The sequence below is a fragment of the Aricia agestis genome, chromosome 1, assembly GCF_905147365.1.
Source record: "Aricia agestis chromosome 1, ilAriAges1.1, whole genome shotgun sequence".
Classification (NCBI taxonomy): Eukaryota; Metazoa; Arthropoda; class Insecta; order Lepidoptera; family Lycaenidae; genus Aricia; species Aricia agestis.
Window position 1 is genome coordinate 8,735,809 of NC_056406.1, and position 22,905 is coordinate 8,758,713.

The following is a 22,905-nucleotide window of genomic DNA, read 5'->3' on the forward strand; positions in this document are numbered from 1 at the left end:
GGCGAAAAAAGGGAACTAACGCTGTCACCATACAAAAACGCCATTTTGCACGTGCATACGTGCACAAACATGAATTTAATATTTTACAACAACAAATAATAAAATTAAAATATATAATTATAAAATAAGTAATGTAGCTATAATAAATAAATACTATATGTATATATTATAATAATGGTATTTAAATGGATAGAGATTCGAGGTAGTGCTCTTTCAAGCGTCTTTTAAAAATAGCAATGGTGGGACTATTACGAATGGTGTGAGGGAGTGAGTTCCACAATCTGACAGCATGAACAGTAAACGAGTAGGAGTAAAAGTTGGAGCGATGGGAGGGAAGGGAGAGATTAGACCGGACATTGGACCTACAGGGGAGATCAGGAGATCGGGAAAAATTGAATCTATCAAGGAGGTATGGAGGAGATAGAGGATTATACAGGATATTGTAAACTAGGCAGAGAATGTGGGAGTTGCGGCGGAGACGGATGGGAAGCCACTTGAGTTTTGAACGGTAGGCTGAGATATGGTCGAACTTTCTCAAGCCAAACACAAAGCGTATACAGAGATTCTGTAACCGTTCAAGTCTACTTAACTGCTCCTCAGTGGCGTCAAGGTAACAGGAATCGGCGTAGTCAAGGATGGGAAAGATGAGTGTCTGGACAAGGAAGATTTTGGTATGTATAGGTAGGAAATTTTGGAGGCGCCTCAGCGTGTGTAGTGAGAAATGAACTTTTCTGCTTACTTCGGTTACTTGTGGGTTCCACGACAGGTTATGGTCAAGAATTATGCCTCGGTTTTTGGCCGACTTTGTGTAATTGATAACAGTGCCATCAAAAATTACATTCGGTACATTGCATAACCGTTAAGACATGTATCTGCTGCCTATGATCATAGCTTGCGATTTTCGGGGATTAACCAACAGGCCAAAAGAATTTGCCCAGTTGGCTATTCGCTCAAGGTCAGAGTTGATGTCATTGACTGCAGATACGATGTCGAGAATGTGAGAATGGCGATAGATTTGCAAGTCGTCTGCGTAGAGATGGAAGTAGGATTTAATTATTAAAGTGATATTATTTATAAATATTGAAAAGAGAGGAGAAAGAACGCCACCCTGGGGTACCCCCGCATCAAGAACACACCAGTCTGAGGAAGCCTCGCCGGAGCGGACTCGCTGCGAGCGTCCCCGAAGATAGGAATCAAGCCAAGTAATCACTGACGGGGATAATTTAAGGGAGTGCAGGATGGAAAGAAGGATGTCAAAGTCAACAGAATTGAACGCACTGCTGGAGTCAAGCAACACTAGTATTACACTACACATTTATTTTCTAAAGCTAGGCGCAGATCATCAGTGACCTTCAGCAGCGCAGTTACAGTACTGTGACCAGAACGGAAGCCGGATTGAAAAGAAGAAAGCAAATGATTGGATGATAAAAAATGGGACAACTGCTGGTGGGCTATATGTTCGAGAACTTTGGAAAGGAACGGTAATATAGAGATAGGTCTGTAATCGGATAGAGAGGAGGGATTAGGAGTTTTGGGTAAAGGAATTACATCAGCACGTTTCCATGTCGAGGGGAAGCAACTCGTTGCCAAGGAGAGATTAAAAATATGGGTGAGAACTGGCAGGAGTTCAGGAAAGGAGAGGGAAATCATACGGGAACTGAGACTGTCATTGCCTACCGCAGTAGATTTAATAGCCGCTAGATGCTTAGCGACATCATCCTCAGTAACATATGTGAAGGAGAAAGTGTCACAGGAAGGGAGAGGAGAGGATGAGAGATGGGATAATGTGCGCGCTTTTGTGGCTTGGTCAATGCATAATATATGTGACAAGTTGACAGCAGAAGGCGCTCTAAAATAAGGGAGTTCGAGTGTACCGTGTTGGCCTATATTCCATCCAGAAAATATATTATCAATGCAATCAACATTTTAATTCTAATATATGAAAACAGATGGCGTTTTATTTTTTACTTAAATATATTTTATGTATAATATTATAAAAAATCCAGAAATATATCGATGCAATGAACATTTTAGTTCTAATGCGATTCAACAGATGGCGTTTTATATTTTACTTCATTGTAACATATTTATTCCTCTATGATAGAACTAATCATACTTATTAGTTACTAGCTGTTGCCCGCGACTTCGTCCGCGAGGACTTTAGTTTATAGCGCGCGGTGTCAACAAAATTTGTGTCAAATTTAAAAACTTTTTAAAACCCTGGTAAGTGGTACCCCTCTTAGGGCCGCGCTACACCGGTATGGCAGCGCTGAAAGTGCTCGCCTCGCCGCTGCCATTCCGGTGTAGCGCAGCCCTTAATTAATCAAAATACCCAAAAACAGCTGTGCAGTGTGCACATAATCTATACTAATATTATAAATGCGAAAGTATCTCTGTCTGTCTGTCAGTCTCGCTTTCACGCCAAACGCCAAAAGTATCTCTGTCTGTCTGTCTGTCAGTCTCGCTTTCACGCCAAACGCCAAAAGTATCTCTGTCTGTCTGTCTGTCAGTCTCGCTTTCACGCCAAACGCCAAAACTTCCGAACCGATTGTAATGAAATTTTGTATACAGATAGTCCAAAGCCTGAGAAAGGACATAGGCATTTTTTTTACTGGAAAAAAGGGTTGTAAGGGGGTGAAAATGCGTAAATTTGTTGAAATTAAGTTAGTTCCAACAATTCATAATAGATGGCGCCGTGCGTCTTCTACATCGCGCTGACGCTTGCTCAAAAGTCTTTCTATAAGACGTGGTCTTACATTTAAGTTTCGATTTTTTTCGATTGTTATATCTATTCTACGGTATTAAATAACTCAGTACTTTATCTGTGCAGTGACGTAACCTTAAATCTATCAATGATAAATAGTTTATGGGTAAAGTTGTGTAATTGGAGGGCTAAATAAGCTTTCAAATTTGGCATAAAATATAAAGTTTAATATAAAAAAATGAAATACTTATTGTGTGCACACTGCACAGCTGTATTGATTTAAGGGGTACCAGGGTTTTTTTATAAAAGCTTTTGACACCAATTTTGTTGACATCGCGCGCTATAAACTGAAGTCCACGCGGACGAAGTCGCGGGCAACAGCTAGTCATATATAAATGATAATGTAATACCCCCCCTTACAAAAATTAAAAAGAAATAGTTAGAGGTTTAACCGTTTCCGTGCGGATGCCACCGATAGGCATCATGGGTAGCTTTTCTGTATGGCGGGTGACGCCCGAGAGGAGATAAAATGTTTACCTGTAAAACTATGATAAAATTACATTTTTCAGAGGTTTCCCCTCAATGAAAGTGACTTTATTTGTCACGTATTTTACGTGTACAGTGTTAGTTTTAAGATATTGCATAAAAACTTACACTTCAGGAGTCCTAAACATTTTATAAATATATAACGCCAACACCAGCAAAATCTCACATCAACATAATTTATTCTTATAACTAACTAGCAGCCCGCCCCCTGCTTCGCACGGTTATGAAACAAACACTAACGCTCAAATTTACGAAAAGAAGCCGTTTACAATAATTATTGTCACTAGTATAATTACACAAAATTATGCATGTATTCGGGTCTCTTTTTGCATAAAGTATGCATGTATTCTGGTTTCTTTTTGTAGCTCGCGGAACAATTTTTTTGACGCAGTTACTCTTTCTTAGTTGCTATTATTCGTAGAATACATCATTTCCTTTTTTGATTTGATTTGTTGAATTCAGATATTTCATTCAAAAACTACCACTTAAACAAAGTTTATTTGTTTATAAAATGCTATAAAAAGTAGATACATTTTTTGGCGTTATACATGACTAGCATGTAATATCCCGTTCTACAATAAAACGAAAATAAATTGATCACTATAGCCAAAGGTTTACAACACCTGATAAAAATAAGTTACTTACCTTCCATTTCTGTTTGTACACGTAAATAATCACTTTTAAATACTTGAAATGAACTATAATTCCGTTCACGTTCGCTTTTGGGTCGCTACTAAAAGAAAAACAATTGGAAACAGACGAAACAGCGATAAATTATAATCCCTGGCGGGTGGCGCCCGAGTGGAGATATCAAAGTTCCTGGCGGTAGGCGCCTCAGAGGAGATACGAAATATTTGTTCGCAGCCAGGCACGTGAAATTGCCAAAAATGACACCGCACTCAATCGGTTAATAAAATATCATAAACAGAATTATGTATGTTTTTTATTTCATCCTTCTGATACATATTTTCGTAAGCATTTTGTTTTCATCTAACATAGGTTCAATACAGTGTAGTAAGTGAACTTGGCTCTTCAAAATAATACTAATATTGAGTTGTCTTGACTTACACTACTCTAAGGTATAGGATAAAAATCTCCTGGATCATTCCGTAGACTGCCAATTGTGTTTCTGTTTCTGTTGACAAAATACCATACTATTATTATATAATAAAAAAAAATACCAAAGTTTGATGCTAAATTATTCAGAAAGTTTAGCTTTCAGTAACTTTATTTTTACAGATTATCATGATATCGCTTCCACTCCCAAGATTTCCAAGAATCGGCGATCGAAGGAATATTATTGATCTGTGAGTCATAAAAATTAAGTACCTACATTTTTCGAGACTTGTGCATCTATAGCAAAAAACTTTGGACTCCTTTTAACAAAAATGCGGAAACGTGAGTGCATGAAAGAAGTAGGATTAAAATTGATCAAACGCGTCGCAACACAATCGTGTTCCGACGCGTTTGATCAAACCCGCTTAGTTTAGTGCTGGATTATGAAGAAGAAAAAAAAGAAGCTGTAGTTTCTAGCACTTTCTGTAGATGTTCGTGGGTAAAACGATATTATGTTAGTCGATAGGCCATACCATTAATTTGGACCAAAGTCGTTTTCTTTTTTTTTCTCTTCTGACGCAGGACATTAACGTTATAAACATAAGATAAGAAAATCGCGATCCCTGTTCTAGAATCTGGACTCTAGAGTCTAGACTCTAGAGCATCTTATGCATCACAAGACGTGTACACGACTGCGCGTATTGAATGAAACTGCGCAAACCATTCAAACCGACATCAAACGGTTGCATCAAACACGTAAGGTTTGAATCAAACCGTTTGATCGTCTCGGGGGCTCTTAAAATATACCACTAAGAACAAATGCTTGGCTCTTGGCTCGACTTGGATTATGGTAATAGTAATACTCCCCACACCAATTTCAGTGACGGTGGCCAGTTTCATTGAAACCAAGACCAGTTACGTAGGAGTAATTTTATAGTGCCCAAATGTGTGCGCAGTTCGCAAGAGCACTCTCTATTCCTTCACTCTCATAACCCAGTGAAACGGAAGACGGACACGATTGCCGAGAGATCAGGCGCAGGACCTTTTACAGGGAGAAATTTTTACATGCCCATCCGATGCATAGATCATCTTACTTGTCAGACAATCATGTGATCAGCCTGTATTGTTTTTAACCAAACTTGGAAATAACATATTTCTATTGTGGGAATCGAACCCACGACCTCGGAGTCGAGAGCCACGCTCTTTTAACCACAAGACCACGGAGGCTTATTAAGTATTGGATTATGGCACTCGATCATCGAATAAATGAATTGTTATTCCAGATAGATATATAGATACCACAATCAGAGAATTTCTAAACTATTGAAAGTGATTTTGATAAATAGGTTCTATATTACATATTATAAATCCTTCGATCGGGGATTCTTAGAAATGCTATTGTATTCTATTGTTGTCGCAGTCACCGCCACCTTATGGGGCTTGACGGGTTAAACACATACATACTAGTATTAAGGAACTGTAAACTACGGAACCCTAAAACGTATATTTTAATAGACCAGTCTTAGTATAAAACTTCTATTTATATTATTATTGATCTTTATCTTTTTTAAATGTCATTTTTCATATCATTAGTTTTATTAGTATTGAGGTATAGCACCTGAAACAATATTCATAGCATTTTTTTCTTTTTATTATGTTTATGTTCTTCATTTTTTTTTAGAATGTAGGGTAATTTCTATGGGCTAGTGTAAATATTTTATTTCTTATTTTAATGTCATTATTTTTTATATTATATTATTATTTATTAGTTGTATTAGTATTTAAGTAGGTACATTAAATTGCACCTGAAAGAATTTTCATAGCATTTTTTTTTCGTATGTCAGACAGTAAGGATGGCGTTCGGAAGTATGCCATATTCTTATATTATTTTTTTATTATCTTTTGTGGTACATCACTTTGCTGTAGGACGTGGGGTAATTTTCTATAGGCCGTAATCCGTCTTCTTTCGCACAGTTATAATTTATATGGAGAAGGAGTGCATCGAGCCAATATTGTTTTAAAATTATGGTTTTATCATACCTTATTTTAATAAATAAAACATTACACACTACAATGTTCACATTACGATATTTTTAATGACAAGCCTATACACATGTAATAAACTTTTTTATTTATGGTTGAAATCTGTTTTTTTTTTCTTGTGAAGTCTATTGTCAAATTAAAAATGGATTATTGTTTTTTTATTAAATCTGAAATAGTCAATACTTTAAGGATGTATATAAGGTCAAATTCCGTAGTACATGCTATTAAATTACGAAAGTAATAAATCTGTAAAAAATTGGACAGACCAGACTTTTTTTTTTTTTATTATTAATTATAATGATTTTTTATAATAGATTTTTAAAGAACTATTCGATATTTAATTATTATTGACAAAAATGATGTACTTTGACTCCCGCAAATGGCGGCCTAGAGCTCGGCAAGACACAACTTTAAATGAACGTGGTGAAAAAAGGAACTAACGCTGCCATCATACAAAAACTAAATTTTTGACAGCTCTTATTTACCAGCAGCGCCCGGCTCACGTCCATTTATAGCTTTGTCGCACCCTTCGAAGGAAACTTCATCAATTTCAATTTGGAATATTTCCTCAGAATTACCGGTGACCCCACTTTTTTGGGCTTAAAAAATCGCTAATCGTACAAAGAAATTGATAAGCAGTTTTTTAGTCGTTTATCTTTGATACAAAGTTCCCAATTCTGATGAATTCTAAAAAAATGTAACACTTCCGGCAAAAATTACGTATAATAAATAGAAATTTTAAAATGAATTATTTCACATATCTTGCCGGTAAGGTATTGATTTTTTTGGTGTCAATAGAAGCAGGAGGTTTACTTCTACTATATAATATTTCGAATTTAGGTGAGAATATTTGAATTTATAAATGTTATATACATCCTTAACGGGGAGCCAAAAAAAGAAAAAATAAATAATATTTTGGTAATAGAAGACTAATAGCATTGAAACTTATAATTAAAAAGGTCGAATTTCGATCATTGGTCGATCATCTCTAGTACAGATAATTATAGCCAAATTTGTAAACTTAGTTTAAGGGCGCTATCACATTTTTTCACAAATATCAGCGATTTTCAGGTAGGTACCATTTTAAAGAATTAGGAGTCACACTGGGAGGATATTTTGGTTTCATATTCATCTTCATGTCTAAGCCATAAAATTTTTATAGCCTCCTACAAAATTTTCACATAAATACGTTTTAACCACAGAAATAAATCAAGATAGAACGGCTAAGCGGGTGGAGTACGCGTGTTTCAATCTTGCACAAGTGAGCAAGATTTGTTGAACGTTCATTTAGTCAGCGCGCACGTCTCGACTTGATTTACCGGAGAGGTTGTGCAAAAATGCCTCATTGTGCAGTGTCTAATTGTAAAAACAGAAGTACGAAAGTGAATCGGCCAAAAGGAGTTATTTTTTTCCACGGGTAAGTTATTTGTTCTAACTAATTGCAAAGCAAAAATTGACACGATCGATTCCTTAGCAAATAGCAACGCACGCGCGTCACCGTTCTAAATGGGGTTTGATTAGGTACCATTATAGCTAAATACACTGAACTAAGGAAAATAAATATACAATAAAATTGATGCTTATTTAGTCCCCTGTACAAATAGCTAAATATTTTATATAAAAATAAATAACATTTCCATTTATAAGAAAAATAAGAAACGCTCTCAAATTTCTTCATACATATTCGCCCTATCAAGAACGTGGCGAGCGTTGCAACCGCCACTGTACAAGGCGCGCTGATATTGAATGTTATTTTAATGTCCTTAACGTCGATATTCGTACTGACCTGCGGGGCTAAAATGGTCACATTTAGCAATTCCTCTCAATCAATTCAGCAATGAATTTTCAAAACTGTCAAACTGACAAATGTCAAATTAGTACTCGGAATTACTAAACATGGATTGCAAGCAGACTTGTATTTTGCGATTTTAAAAAAATAAATAATTTTATGATTCATAGCATGATTCTCCAAAGCGACCATTTTAGCCCCGCTGCTAATTTTTGTGATAGCGTCCTTAATTCTTAGTTCCTCTAACTATCCATTGGCTTTTAAAAAAAGTAATATTATGACAGACAAAGACAGCGCTCCTTTCACAACATTTTATACTGCAGAAATATTAATTTAAATAACTGTTTACATCTTTCGCCTTAACTGTTTATTTCTTTTATTTTTAACTTAAGTAATATTTCACACGTAATTACTAAGATTTTAATAATATTTAAATTATTGTCTTCCATTTTAAGAGAAAAATCAAAGCGAAGCGTAAAATGAGCGAAAGAGAAAGTAGTATATGATATTACTGTAAGACAAAAAAGGACGACAATATTTTCTCGATTCGATTAAAGCGTAAAATGAGCGAAAGAGAAAGTTGTATATACTATTACTGTAAGACAAAAAAGGACGACAATATTTTCTCGATACACATTTTGCATGCAAAAACATTGCTACAGTTTTGACGGCATACGTTTTTGATATCGTTGATTTTATGGGTCTATTGCCTGAATTAAACGATTATTTATTTGTTTATTTAACTCTGACGCTGGCAACTCCTAAATGGGGGGGGGGGGCTTACGCCAAAAGAAGAAGAAGAAGAAATATTAATATTATTACAACGATTCCATTTTAAAACGATCGAAAAGAGTATAATTATTAATTACAATGTAAAAATGTTGTTAATCATACCTTTTTGGATATGGTTCCTTAAGATGGTATGTTCTGTAGTGCAGATTCATACTCCCCTTTTGAGTAAAGCTTTTATCACATAAGGGACACTTGAAAGGCTTTTCACCAGTGTGGACCTGTAACATACAACATTTTTTAACATATTAATATGTAACATTAGGTACATACATACAATATATTGGAATAGGTATCTTGCGGCTATAAGCCATCACTTAAGTTTAATTTAATGGATAGTTTAGATAGTAGGCATTTTAAGCATTTTGATCGTTTTTAACGCTAAATGGAGCGCATTGTCACGCGCCATCGCCGCTCCCGCCTCGCTGTGAGCTGATTTTGAGGCTGAAGCCCTATGCCGCCGTTAGTATGTTTCAAAAGGCCGAAAAACGTGCGCACCAGCCACCACATCTACTTACATAAACAATACATACCACACTATGAATTTTTAGCGAAGCTTTCATACTGAATCTCTTTCCGCAAATGTTACAGTAGCACTCATATTTCTTCTCGTGTCTGTTCATCATATGAAGTCTTAAATTATTAGACTAAAACAAGAAATTTTGGTAATTAGTATCAACAATGCTATTACTCTGGTTAACAAGTGCCATTTTCGTCAAAACCTGATCTCATGCACCGAAAATTATGATCATTCAATTCGGAATATTCTATCAAAATTACAAAAGGGGCTGAAAAAAAATGCAAAAGTTATAAACAAATAAGTAAACATTAAAAGGGTTTGGTTTTTTTTTTAATATTTCGAAAACTACTTATTTGAGATAATCAAAATTTACAACAGATCCTTAAGATCCTTAAAGAGCAGGAAATTTCCTAAAAAAATCCTAGATTTTGGAACCTTATCAATAATCCTTATAGCTTTAATTGAGCGACGAAAGTAACGGTAAAAACGCGTGGTTCGGGTTTCGCGTGATTTGCTGCAATCTGCCACGTGAACTAAAAAATATATTTTAACTGATTAAATATTAATATAAAGAAATTAAAAAAATTGGGCACTTAGTAGACATATCAATAAACAATAATCCGTCAACAAAAATAAATTATCACAATTTGTTCAATTGTTATGCTTTTGTTAATTTGTTAATAGCCACCATTTTAATGTTAACATAAAAACTCTGATTATTTCAAAACAAGAAATCTAGAAATTTTTATTATTCTTTTGAGTTAATCTTAAAAGGGCTTAGAAGAGATATCCTTTAGAGAAATTCAACAATTTTGATTTTTCACTTTTTTATGAACAATCAAAGGCATATTATATTATGAATTTTTCATGCATTTTTTTCAGCCCCTCTTGTAATTTTGATAGAATGTTGTAGATGGTATTCCGAATCGAATGAGATCAAAATCATAATTTTCGGTGCATGAGATCAGGTTTTGACGAAAATGGCACTTGTTGATCAGAGTATATCCCTTGATCTTATTAATAACATAAAATTATATTGAACGGAAGTAACATTCACCAGTTGCGCCACAGCTGAACCGCGCGCTATATGCTGAAGTCCACGCGGACGGAGTCGCGGGCAACAGCTAGTAGTATATTATATTATATTACTGCAATGTTTTCACGCAAAGGGCAACACCAGCATAGACAGTAAACAAAAAGTTATGTTCGACGGTTGAGTCCAACGTTTCTGTTAATATTCTGACATGACATATCCAACATGTCGGATTTTGGTAATTTTTTTTTTTGTGTGTGCTTGTAATTCCCTCTGATCCGACCTTTCCTAAATGTTCCCTACTTATTAGATTGCATAATATAATATTATGATCTGAGGAGACGCTTACCGATACAGAAACACCACATATTTCGCAGATACTTTTAGTTTCACACAGCATAGTTGGAATTAGTTTGTCATTTGGATGTTCCTTTCTGCAATGTTTCCAGCAGGCCGCTTGTGATTTAAAACTTTCACCACACTGAAAAAAATAGATTTGACTATCAAATATCGCCCATAAATAATTTTATTTTCATGAGTATTTTTACTTCAATAGTGCTTTTGGTCCAGTCAACTTAGGCTTTAATTAGGTAAGAACCTCGGAATTCTAGATATCCAGCTGTAAGTCTGTAAATATTTGTATATTGGCACCCTAAATGTTGTCTCAAAACCTGGTAATTTAGGGTGTCAATATACAAGTATTTACAGACTTACAGCTGGGTATCTCGAATTCCGAGGTTAACTTACTATACTGATTGGACTATTTCGCACGACATGCAATCCAAATCCGAGATTCTCGAATGATGGAGAGAAGTTAGATATCCGAAGCCGGATTACTACGTTAGCTATCATAGAAATAGTTCTACATCTCCTTCGGACCATATTCAAAGACTTCGGATCGGTTTAGACATGGACATAGTGAAAAAGTGCTCTTACAATATTGTTTCGATATATTAAATACCTTAGGGCAATCCATAGGTTTTCTTCGTCGAGGTTTACATTCTCTGAAACATTAAAACTCATCAATTGTCTAGCCACCGCACTGTCTCTGCATTTTATTATAGTTGTGTCCATCTCGTTTATTCATGCACATGTACAGGCTACATCGTTTTGCATATTATGTGTGCATCAACAGTCATATTACATATACCAGTCAATGTCAGACTTTTTATAATAATCTGATTCAGTCATACACGACTTATTACCTAACTGTAATTTAATGAATATAATCAATGTTACTTTTGAAGTTTATGTCAAACCCTTCATTACATTAAGGTTAAGTAATAATTAAATGTCTTTAACGCGGCCATTAGTGCTGAGAAAATACAACTTGATATTTACCTATTAGCCATGCCATCACTATGTTTGGAAGAGTGAATTTTATGTTCATGGTAAGCATCCTCAGTCTCAAATTTGATGTCGCAGGTGGAACAGTAAGTATTAACGACCTCTTCCACATCTGGTGGATCCTAAAACAAATCCACACGCTGAGTTTTTGAAGTAAATATAGTCCACACACAACTTTAAAGATCGTTCGGTGAAATGAGGCAATATTACTATATAGAGCGGCTGCTGGGTGGAATTGAGTATGCAAAATATGAGGACTGCACTCTGGGAATGGGATTGAACTCAACTCCAAAGATTGCAAGCAATCATATTGGTCCAGTCTTTGTTTGTAAAAAACAAAAAAAAATAGATCTATATATGCCGAGCCAACAGTCAGTATAAGCCGTTCATCAATCTAACTGATGAAATGGCTATTTAAAATTAACAAAAAAAGAACAAGTCACAAAATACCTTATTTACACCAAGCGGTTCAACTTTATCATTGATGAAATGTGTCCTCTTTTTGTGCTGGTTCAGGCCTATCTCATTCACAAAAGAACGCCCACACAAATTGCACAGATGTTTGTGTTTGTGTGCAGTACGCATGTGGCTGTAGTAGGTTGATGTGTGTCTGAAATTATTTTTATATTAAAAAAAATTACCTTAAAAATGAACCTACTCTTAACTAATCTATACTAATATTATAAATGCGAAAGTATCTCTATCTGTCTGTCTGTCTGTCTGTCTGTCTGTCTCGCTTTCACGCCAAAACTACTGAACCGATTGTAATGAAATTTTGTACACAGATAGTCTAAAGCCTGAGAAAGGACATAGGCTACTTTTAAACTGGAAAAAGGGGTTGTAAGGGGGTGAAAATGCGTAAATTTGGTCAAATTAAGTTAGTTCCAAAAACTCAAAATAGATGGCGCCAAGAGTCCCCTAAATCGCGCTATCGCTTGCGCATTAGTATTTCTATAAGAGGTGGTACCCTGTAGATATATGTTTTGCGATTCTTTCGATTGTTATAAGTACACGTTATTAACTAATAAGTAATAACTCACCTACCAACTTAGATATCAAATTCAAAAACAACAGCGCCAAAACTACTGAACCGATTGTAATGAAATTTTGTACACAGATAGTTTAAAGCCTGAGAAAGGACATAGGCTACTTCTTACTGGAAAAAGGGGTTGTAAGGGGGTGTTTATGCGTAAATTTGTTCAAATTAAGTTAGTTCCAAAAGCTGGAATAGATAGCGCCAAGAGTCGCCTAGATCGCGCTATCGCTTGCTCATATGTATTTCTATAAGAGGTGGTACCATGTTGAATTAATATTTGCGATTCTTTCGATTGTTATACATGTTATTAAATAACTCACCTACCAACATAGATATCAGAAACAGTCTGTCTACCAATAATAAATAGTTTATGGGCATTGGGCAAAGCTAAGGTTGTGTAATGCATTATGCAGCTAAGTTGTGTAACGCTAAATAAGCTTTAAAATTTGGTATAAAAAAGTTTAATTAAGTAAAAAAAGAACATATTATGTGCACACTACACGGCTGTTTTGGGTATTTTGATTTAAGAGGTACCAGGGTTTTAAAAAGCTTTTGACACCAATTTTGTTGACACCGCGCGCTACAAACTGAAGTCCACGCGGACGAAGTCACGGGCAACAGCTAGTACTTCATAATTATTATTTTTCAATTTAATTTCTTAACGAATGTCAAGTATTACCAAACTTCTTACATATAAAGTAAGAATAATTTTATAATTTGACACTGATTTTAATTTTTAATGCATTTAAGGTGTGTTGCAGCTACAAGAAACCCTAGTTTATGACTTATTAGTTTGTTTATTCTAATTAATTCAAGAATCACCTTTCGTATGAAATTATTAAAAAAAAATATACTTACTTATATTCTTGATGGCAAACTTCACATTTATATATTGCTCCGCTGTGTGAAGCGTCATGTATCATGACAGTAGATCTGTTAAATTGAATAAGAATTGATATACTTGTGCAACTTATTTTTAAGCAAAATTGCCTTAAATATGTTGCATTTATTTATTATTTTCACAATACGCAATATCGAAATCCGATAAACTACAAACGCTCTTATACCTTCGTCATAAGTGCGTTATTCAAAATCTTTCTCATGTCTAACGTGACCATACACTTTTATTACCAAACCAGGACATCGTCGGAATAAAGCTGTAAAGAAACACAGAACGCCATCTATTGGCACATTTCGCCTTAAAACACGATGTTTATGTCTGTGGTTTTACTAAAATACATGTCCAGTTTATCTTTAAGCAGCCGAGACCATCTTGGACAGTCACAGTGAACGAATGGGAAAATGTTGTTGTCTAGCCACAGACTTTATTATGAGAATTGACTGAATCTAGCGTTTCCAATATTATTATTGGAAACGCTAGATTCAGTACGAGTTTGTATGAGAGTCTTATGTAATATCATAATTAAATTTGGTCTATTACGAAAAGCATAATTTTCAACCTAGTGGACGCCTCTGTCTAAAAGCAGAACATAATGGTCACGTTATGCATGTCCTATGAATATAATTAAAATGGATCTTTGTCCTTTTTTAATCAACATGAGTAAAATTATGTAACATTAAAAAATAATGACAAATAAGCAAAATCTTACTCTAGCGGACAGACGAGGTCGCATCTCAAACATTGGTACCTCTCGTAATGAGCTTTTATATGCTTCTTGAGTTGATGATGGCGTCTAAAACGTCTTTTGCAGAACTTACACTCGAATCTATAATTTAGCTGTAACAAAACAATATTAATTGAGATGCAATTTTACCTCTTTCCCCTACGAATAATAAAAATTAAGGAAAAGTAACTCCGTCAAAAAAACATGCTCCACAATACTTTTAAAAAAAGTGTACCTTAGGTACACATTTCAATACATTTGCAATATTATTTAGGTGACCTTGAGCGGTACTAGGCTGACGTTACATGACAGATCAAAAGGAACCAAATTTAAAACGATAATAGTATGGGAGATTCGTAGTCTTTCCCTGAATATATTACAGAAGAGCAAGCTTCGGCCGAAACTGAGATGTTTGAGAAAGTATTTCGAAAGCTGGCGGGTTCATGGGCGACGAGGGGTATTGTCGTCGGTGACAGGAGGCTAATAAGCCGACGATATTATTCTCTTCGCACCTACAGCCTTAGAATTACAAAACCAAGAAGACCTAAGCAACGCAAGCCGCGAGGTGGGACTAGCGATAAATCGGTCCAAAACACAAATAATGACCAATAGCAGAAAACGTAGGATCGAGGTAGCTGTTAAAGACGTCGGTATGAAAGCTGCAAAAAAGTGGGGCTGGGCGGGTCATACCAACTCCATGAATCCTGACCGTTGGGCAAAGGTCACCACAGTGTGGGTACCAGAGGACGAACGACGCCATCGTGGACGGCCTGGAAAAAGATGGCGAGATGAACTGGATGCCTACAAGATGGAAGGAAGAACTTGGGGGAGGCCTTTGCCCAGCAGTGGGATAGTATAGGCTCGTAAAAAAAAAATGTGTCTGACTGAAACAAAAAATTCTAACCGTCTTATAAAAAACTTACTGTATTTACGGACATTGTAGAATACAGTATACAATGAACAACATTGAATAGCAGGTAGTATTGCTAACCAGCGTGGTTGGCAATAATTCTATTATTAAAATTTACCTATAATAATTATTATTAGTATATAAAATTTGTCTTACCTCAGTATGCCATTTTTGTCTATGCCTTGTATAAATTTCATTGTTTGAAAAAGGAATAAAACAATCAGTGCATTTATAGGTTGCACTAATATACTTTTCTTCTAGAGATTTTGCATTGAAAGTCTGCAAATAAAGGTATTAATATTAAAAATTTATATTTAATAGAAGAAGCTACAAATAAAAATATTTTAAGGGGGCGACTAACCCTAAAGTGTCGATTTTATAATTCATTTTTATACTTGAAAATACGCCCCGCATTGTTTCATTTTCTAAAATTAGATACTACATTATATTTCCGAGAATTCAATCTGAACAAAAACTTTCTCAACAGAAAAAAATCACAAAGATGCATCTAATTTTTTTTCATTTATTGCCATAACCGTGCATTGAACTAAGTTAATATTTTAGCACATCATATAAAATTCTATCATTGAAAGATCGACCTAGTGGATTTTTAAAATCCATACTTCCATACTAATATTATAAATGCGAAAGTGAGTTTGTCTGTCTGTCTGTTACCTCTTCACGCTCAAACCACTGAACCGATTTTGCTGAAATTTGGCATGGAGATACTTTGAGACCCGGGAAAGGACATAGGATACTTTTTATCCCGGAAGAATGTACGGTTCAAGCGCGATAAACGAGTTTTGGCGCAACGGAGTTGCGGGCGTCATCTAGTGTTCTATATTTATCGAGTTACTGGCATATGGAAGACGGGCGTTTGTGTTGATTGTTGTGTTTTTGTTGATGTTTGATTTTTGGGGTTAGTCGCCCTCTTAACTAGTAAGCAACTTGATAGAATAGTTTCATTTGTAGCTGATTATTAAAATTTCTGTCATAAAATATGAAAAAATAGTCCAGGTTCCTTAAGAACATTTTTTTCATTTGACTACTATCAAGCTTATTTTTCGTGAGTAGCTTCATTTTGATATAAAAAATGATTACTGACCAGCCGGTTTTTTTTAAATAATAATAAATATTTATATAATTTAACCTACAAAATGGTTTTCAAGGATCTTTCTCCACACTAAAATAATATGACAATAGCTACGAAACTACATTCAAAATGACAAAATAAAGCCGTTGACTATAATTGTCACTTCTATAATTATTACACAAAATTCTTACATGTATTTGGGTCTCGTTTTGCATAAAGTATGCATGTATTTGGGTCACATTTTGTATAATCAGAACAAATTTTTTGTTCCGATTCTACAAAATTTGTTACTCTTCCTTAGTTTTTAGGGTTTCATACCCAAAGGGTAAAAACGGGACCCTATTACTGAGACTTCGATGTGTGTCTGTCTCCAGGCTGTAACTCAAGAACGGCAATAGCTAGAGAGTTGAAATTTTCACAGATTATGTATATCTATTGCCGATATAACAACAAATACTAAAAACAAAATAAAATTAATATTTAAGAGCCAAAAAATCACGCTTGTCATATAGGGGCTATATACGACAAAGATGATTTTTTGGCCTTTTTTGCTCTATATCAATAATGGCAAAAGGTAGGTCGATTTTTTCTCGTAGTCCTTAGTTATATGTGTACTATGTAATAATAATATTAAAACAAAATAAAAAAATAAGGGGGGCTGAGGGCTCTCCCATACAGAAAACACAATTTGTGACCTAATTATTTTTCTCTATGATGGTATGGAACCCTTCGTGCGCGAGTCCGACCCGCACTTGGCCGATTATAATTATTTTATTAGTAGAATTTAATAGTAACATTGTCCTAGAAATAGAACAATCCATATTTTAGGATCATCAAAATTCAAATCGAAATATGTATTTAATCCTTTCTATCTCTGTTACCTACCACTTTCGAGAATTTTTGTTGTTTGTCTTAACAAAATGAAGCTACTCACTGAAAATGAGCTTTATTATTAGTAATCAAATGAAAAAAAAATCTAAGGATCCTGTACTAAGAAAAATATTTAATATAATATTATAAATGCGAAAGTGTGTCTGTCTGTCTGTTACCTATTCACGTTCAAACCGTTGCTGAACCGATTTTGCTGAAAGTTGGCATGGAGATATTTTGAGTCCCGAAAAAGGACATAGAATAGTTTTTATCCCGGAAAAAAGTATGTTTCGTGCGATAAACGGGGTGGAAAACGAATTTGGGCGCAACTCTATTGGGCCAAAATTCTTTGATTGGCGTCATCTAGTTATGTCCATATATTTGTAACAATAGTTCACCAGCCACAGTATTGCTGCATGGCAAATTATACAAGTAAAGTGAATCAAGACAAACTTTTATAAGTTGTTTGCTGTTTACATTGTTAAAGAAGTAATTATTTAGCTAAAGAAAAAAAAATTACCCTTGTTGCTTCCTCTTCAGACAATGTTGTTTTTTTCCAGTTACCACTGTTGAGTATCTCTGGAAATTTCACAGCGACTTTAATTTTTTTGGGTGGTTTAGGTCGCCTAGCTCGTAAGTGTCTTAATGACACACTCTTATTCTTATCAGTCTTTTCAGTTTTGATATTTTTTACAGACTCCTTTTTTGGCTGCTTAAGTCGTCGAGGCCTTAACTTTTTTGCACTCACATCTTCATTCTTATCTACAATGAATATGCCTGTTAAGTTTTTTGAAGCTGCAGGTTTGCTGTCTATGCTAGAACTATCATGTATATCGTCGTCATAGTTGTATTCTAAATTATAGTTGTATCCAGTAGTGCTTTCTTTTTCAATATAAAAAGGAACCTCATCTGTCTTTTCAGCTTTAATCATTTCTATGTCACACATGATTTCTTGCTCAGCCAAAACATCCAAGTCTTTTTTATCATTTTCAACATCACTTTCTTGCTGAATTTCTATTTTATCTCTTTTGCCATTAATTAAAGTTTTGTCCATAGACACACTTTTCACAGCAAAAATTGTATCAGCTTTTGTATTTGGAATCATATAATCTAACAATGATATAAGTTTCAATTGTTTTCTGTCCAACTTATAAATTGATTCATATGTGATCTGTAAATTAAAGTTTAGTTTGCATTATCGATGACTGTTAGAAGTACATAAAGGCTACTTCTATGGAAGTTTGAGGTTCCCATAACATCTGATTGATATGAAAAGTTTATCATGTTATTGTTTTATGTTGTCATTACCTAACTTATGACAATTGACAACAGAGCATAGCTCACAGTTGACTAGTACAGTTATTTCAACTTACTTCTCCTTCCATATCCATATCATTAAGAATTTTCTGACCCATACAGCATTTTTCTTTAAAATTGTGGAATTTATGTAACAGTGCAGCACATTCAAAGCAGAAATATTGTGGAAGTCTGTCATTGATATCTACCTGAAATTAAACACTCAATAAAAGATACATAATAAAAATATATACATTTTGTATTATTATTATTAATTTTACAAAATATATACAATAAATTACTCTGTGAAACTGCTAATATTTTATGAGTAAAGGTGACCACTGCATTGGTAATTGGTTACTTACAACGGTAATCGTTTTTGATGGAGATGAAGATGGATAAGAGACCACATAAAATTGCCAGATAGACTACATATTTTCTAATCTATTCTGTCTCGCCGGCTTTACATAGTCTACTATTCTCTACAACCTAAGACCTCACTTGAGCATAACTAGAGTGTCCAGCTTCGAGCTCAGCAAGCGAGCTGCATGCATGATTTCCTTTCAGTCTTTTAATTCCTTTCAGCTTATGCTTCGATCTTTATGATCGTTACAAAAACAAGAGAACTGCAACTTACTTTGAAATCCAGAAGTTCTTCATAGTACCACTGCAAGCCGTACACATTCATTTGGAACATTTTTGCCTCTGTTCGTAGACATATCCTACATATTTTTAGTTGTGACATCTTCTCATAACTTTTATTTATAATACTTTTTTAGAAAATCACTCAAATTAATGAAAATTCGTAGTATAAAACAACTCCGTTGAAAAAATAAGCTACAGATCCAGACACCATACTTTGATCTCGCTAGAGTATATTCACCACAGATTACTAGTAAAGTAATATTCACAGACTACTTAGGGATACTACCACAGATTACTAGTATATATTTGGATAAGTACGTATAGTATATTGTTCTGTGACTTTGATAGTGATCACAGATTAATATAATATGTAGGTAGAGTGCGTTTCATCCTTAGAGTATACATTAGCAAGCTATAGAGCGCGCGCATCGCTCGTTCCCCGTTGTGCCGATCGTAAGCAGAAGTTCTATAGATACTCAAACGTATAACGCAAGTCTAGTGATGTTCCATGCGCCATCGTTTGACGCAAGGAAAATATGTTCACACCAGGGCCGTAGCTAGGGGGGGGCATAGTGGGGCAATGCCCTACCTTAAAATCACAATGCCCTACCTTAAAAATACCAATAATCGGCCAAGTGCGAGTCGGACCCGCGCACGAAGGGTTATACCGCGCACGTACCGTTATAGAGCAAAAATAGTATGGGACCTACCTACCTACCTAACCCTTAATTTTTTTTTTTAAACTTTTATTATTATTTATTAAATTACATATATTATTAAGGCCTTTGTGAAAATTTCAAGTGCCTACCTGTTGTCATCATTGATAGTTAAGCAAAAAATGTTAGAAAAATCACGTTTGTTGTATGGGGTATCCTTCAATATTTAATTTATTTTGTTTTTAGTATTTGTTGTTATAGCGGCAACAGAAATACATAATCTGTAAAAATTTCATTTCTCTAGCTATTACCGTTCTTGAGTTACAGCCTGGAAACAGTCGGACAGACATCGAAGTCTCAGTAATAGGGTCCCGTTTTTACCCTTTGGGTACTGAACCCTAAAAAGGAAGACCTAAAGGACTAGCATTACAGGTATTAGACAACAGAAATATACATTATTCTTATATAAACTCTACATTATATAGTTAAGATTTTTATTATACCTTTAAAAACTTTTTGTTCCGTTGGCAGGATTCGAACCCGCGTCTCCCGGATTAAGCTGCCACACGCCCAACCATTGGGCCACAGAAGTCGTCGATAATAATTCTTTGTTCTGTGTATAGATGGCATTTGAATCACGATTACATGAAGCGATGCGTCCATTTAATTATAATCTTAATGAAAAAAAGATGTAGTACTGCAGTGTGCGAGTCCACGTTTTCAACTTTAACTGCAATTAATAGGCCTCAAAGACTGTCAATGGGTCACGAAAGAATGGCTGGTATGGTATTTCTGGCCTTTGAAAAAAAAAGATCAAAAAAGTTGATCAGCCCCCCTACCATGAGCTCTTATAGCAGTATTACTTTAATATTACTTTTGGATTTCGTATAAGCAAACATGATCTCTATTTGTATAAATATAAATATGTTTTTTGTTTGTGCCAAATCTGAAAGTAATATTATAGTAATACTGCTATAAGAGCTCATGGTAAGGGGGCTGAACGAAGTTCTTCGCATTTTTAATAATATAGCGAATCGTAGAATTCAGCTGTTTTAAATATTTTATGTTATTTTATTATTAATTATTATTTTAATAAGTTTGCAGAAACAATAATAATCTAAATATATTTTCGTATCTATTGACTCGTATCACCCAACCCAACAATTAATTATTATTTCCTCACTCTCACTCACACGTGGATCGCTACATCCAGAAGTTTAACCATATTGTTCGCTTGTTCTTCGTAATTGAGGATTTAATAATATGTAGTTCTTAGATATAGTGCTCATACTTTGTCACAGATTTTTTTTAAGTATCTAAGAATAACTATTGAATGAATACATCATTGACCTAGAGATAAATCAAAACAACAAATACTAAAAACAAAATAAAATCAATATTTAAGGATTCGTGTTTTTTGGCCTTTTTTGCTGCATATTGAAATTAATGGCAACAGTAGGCACTGGACATTTTTGCGAAATCACTTAATTAATTAATAATACAATTAAAACAACATTTATATTTAAAGGGGGCTCAATTACAAAAAACACAATTTTGGCCTATTTTTTATCTATAACGGTACGAAACCCTTCGTGCACGAATCCGACTCGCACTTGACCGATTTTTTTGCTTCCGCCCTACCTGTAACCGACGCTGCCCTACCTCAAATTTGACTCTAGCTACAGCCCTGGTTCACACTCGTGCTTACAGTAACGTATAACGCAAGTCTAGTGATGTTCCATGCGCCATCGTTTGACGCTTATAGGAAAATATGTTCACACTCGTGCTTACAGTTCATACCTTGTTAGAAGCACTCTATAGCTTGCTATAATGTATACTCTATGGTTTCATCGAATCGTTCCTTTGCCGTCATGTTGGCATTACTGTATGTCAATAACGTAAACACGGCAGACATGCCCTGCGAGTATTCATAAGTTTTACTGTGATTTCGTGAGAAAATCATGCCGAAAACATTAAAGAGTGGTGAAAGAATTATGGTGTTAAAGTATAGACATGTAGTCTTAGCCCGTCATCGCGTGGCTATTTTGTACTTATTTTCATACAAGTAGTGTGCGTTTATTTTCTTGAATATTTCTATTTGTCGATTATTTCGAGCACATTATGATACAGGAAAGAAAGTAAATTAGTTCATGATATCGATTAACCATAAACTTATAATATACTACGATTAACTATAGTTCAAGTGATGAGAATCCGTAAACGCACGTAAAAAGCTATGCAATTTTTATAGCCAAATTATTAATTGATGTGACATTTTTAGCACTAATGCTTTATATAGCATGAATAAGGGATTAATAAACTTATAAATTCTCTTTTTAGTTTACAAAAATACCGATTGAAAAGTCCAAAAATCGTTGTTCAAAACTTACGTATTTAATGTTAACGTGTTTGAGGCATTCTTTGACCATTCTTATGGTTTATTATTTAGCAGAACCACACAACTCAACAATATCTAGCATTAAATGTTCACTAAAAACGTCTATTTCTTCCGTGAGTTTTAACTAAAATATCGTTATAATAATTTTATTATCCTATTCATTGGAATATTATTGCGTATTTTCAAATTGAAATGTATCAAGTTTTACATTATTTTGCATAGTTTTGTAATTTAAACCTGTTATTACCGATAGTTGTCTACCCATACGCCATCTATAGCCCGTCAAAAAAGTCACGACATTAATAGAGTCGCCACTTGTTTCCGGTGTGGCCTCTTATGGCCACAATGTACAGTGCGTCAAGAATGTCTAGGAGGCGAAACTTTTTTTTTAAGCAATAGCAACACTCTTTTGACATTTGTCCCTTTGTTGTATCAATACTCTATGACATAAAATTTACAAAACAAAGATTTTCAATTTGCTTAAATTTAGTTTTACAATGTGAAAACTACATGTTACTGTGATTAATATGAATAATTAAAGTGGAATAC

General features: G+C 34.6%; 1 protein-coding gene and 1 long non-coding RNA gene across 2 annotated transcripts; one reads left to right on the top strand and one right to left on the bottom strand.

The window, feature by feature from the left end:
- Positions 1–4,173: 4,173 nt before the first annotated feature.
- Positions 4,174–19,529, bottom strand: LOC121739611 (zinc finger protein 2-like). The gene is made up of 13 exons (XM_042132106.1): positions 19,295–19,529; positions 18,735–18,866; positions 17,882–18,532; positions 15,555–15,677; positions 14,474–14,601; positions 13,722–13,796; positions 12,278–12,437; positions 11,822–11,949; positions 11,442–11,484; positions 10,830–10,961; positions 9,461–9,574; positions 9,033–9,148; positions 4,174–4,385 (listed from the first exon to the last, which is right to left on the bottom strand). The coding sequence occupies exons 1-13, from the start codon at positions 19,400–19,402 to the stop codon at positions 4,325–4,327; spliced, it is 1,971 nt and encodes a 656-aa protein (XP_041988040.1). The 5' UTR covers positions 19,403–19,529; the 3' UTR covers positions 4,174–4,324.
- On the top strand, positions 10,329–17,632 carry LOC121739637. The gene is made up of 4 exons (XR_006037478.1): positions 10,329–10,446; positions 10,572–10,577; positions 11,756–11,760; positions 17,622–17,632. It is a non-coding gene; the product is annotated as an uncharacterized LOC121739637 (long non-coding RNA).
- Positions 19,530–22,905: the final 3,376 nt, after the last annotated feature.

Coding starts and splice junctions, on each gene's coding strand:
- LOC121739611 (XM_042132106.1), bottom strand. CDS start 19,402: ATGTCACAACTAAAAATATGTAGGATATGTCTACGAACAGAGGCAAAA. Junction 14,602..15,554: donor GACAAAAATGGCATACTGAG/GTAAGACAAATT, acceptor GTTTTGTTACAG/CTAAATTATAGATTCGAGTG. Junction 9,149..9,460: donor CGCTAAAAATTCATAGTGTG/GTATGTATTGTT, acceptor TGTATGTTACAG/GTCCACACTGGTGAAAAGCC.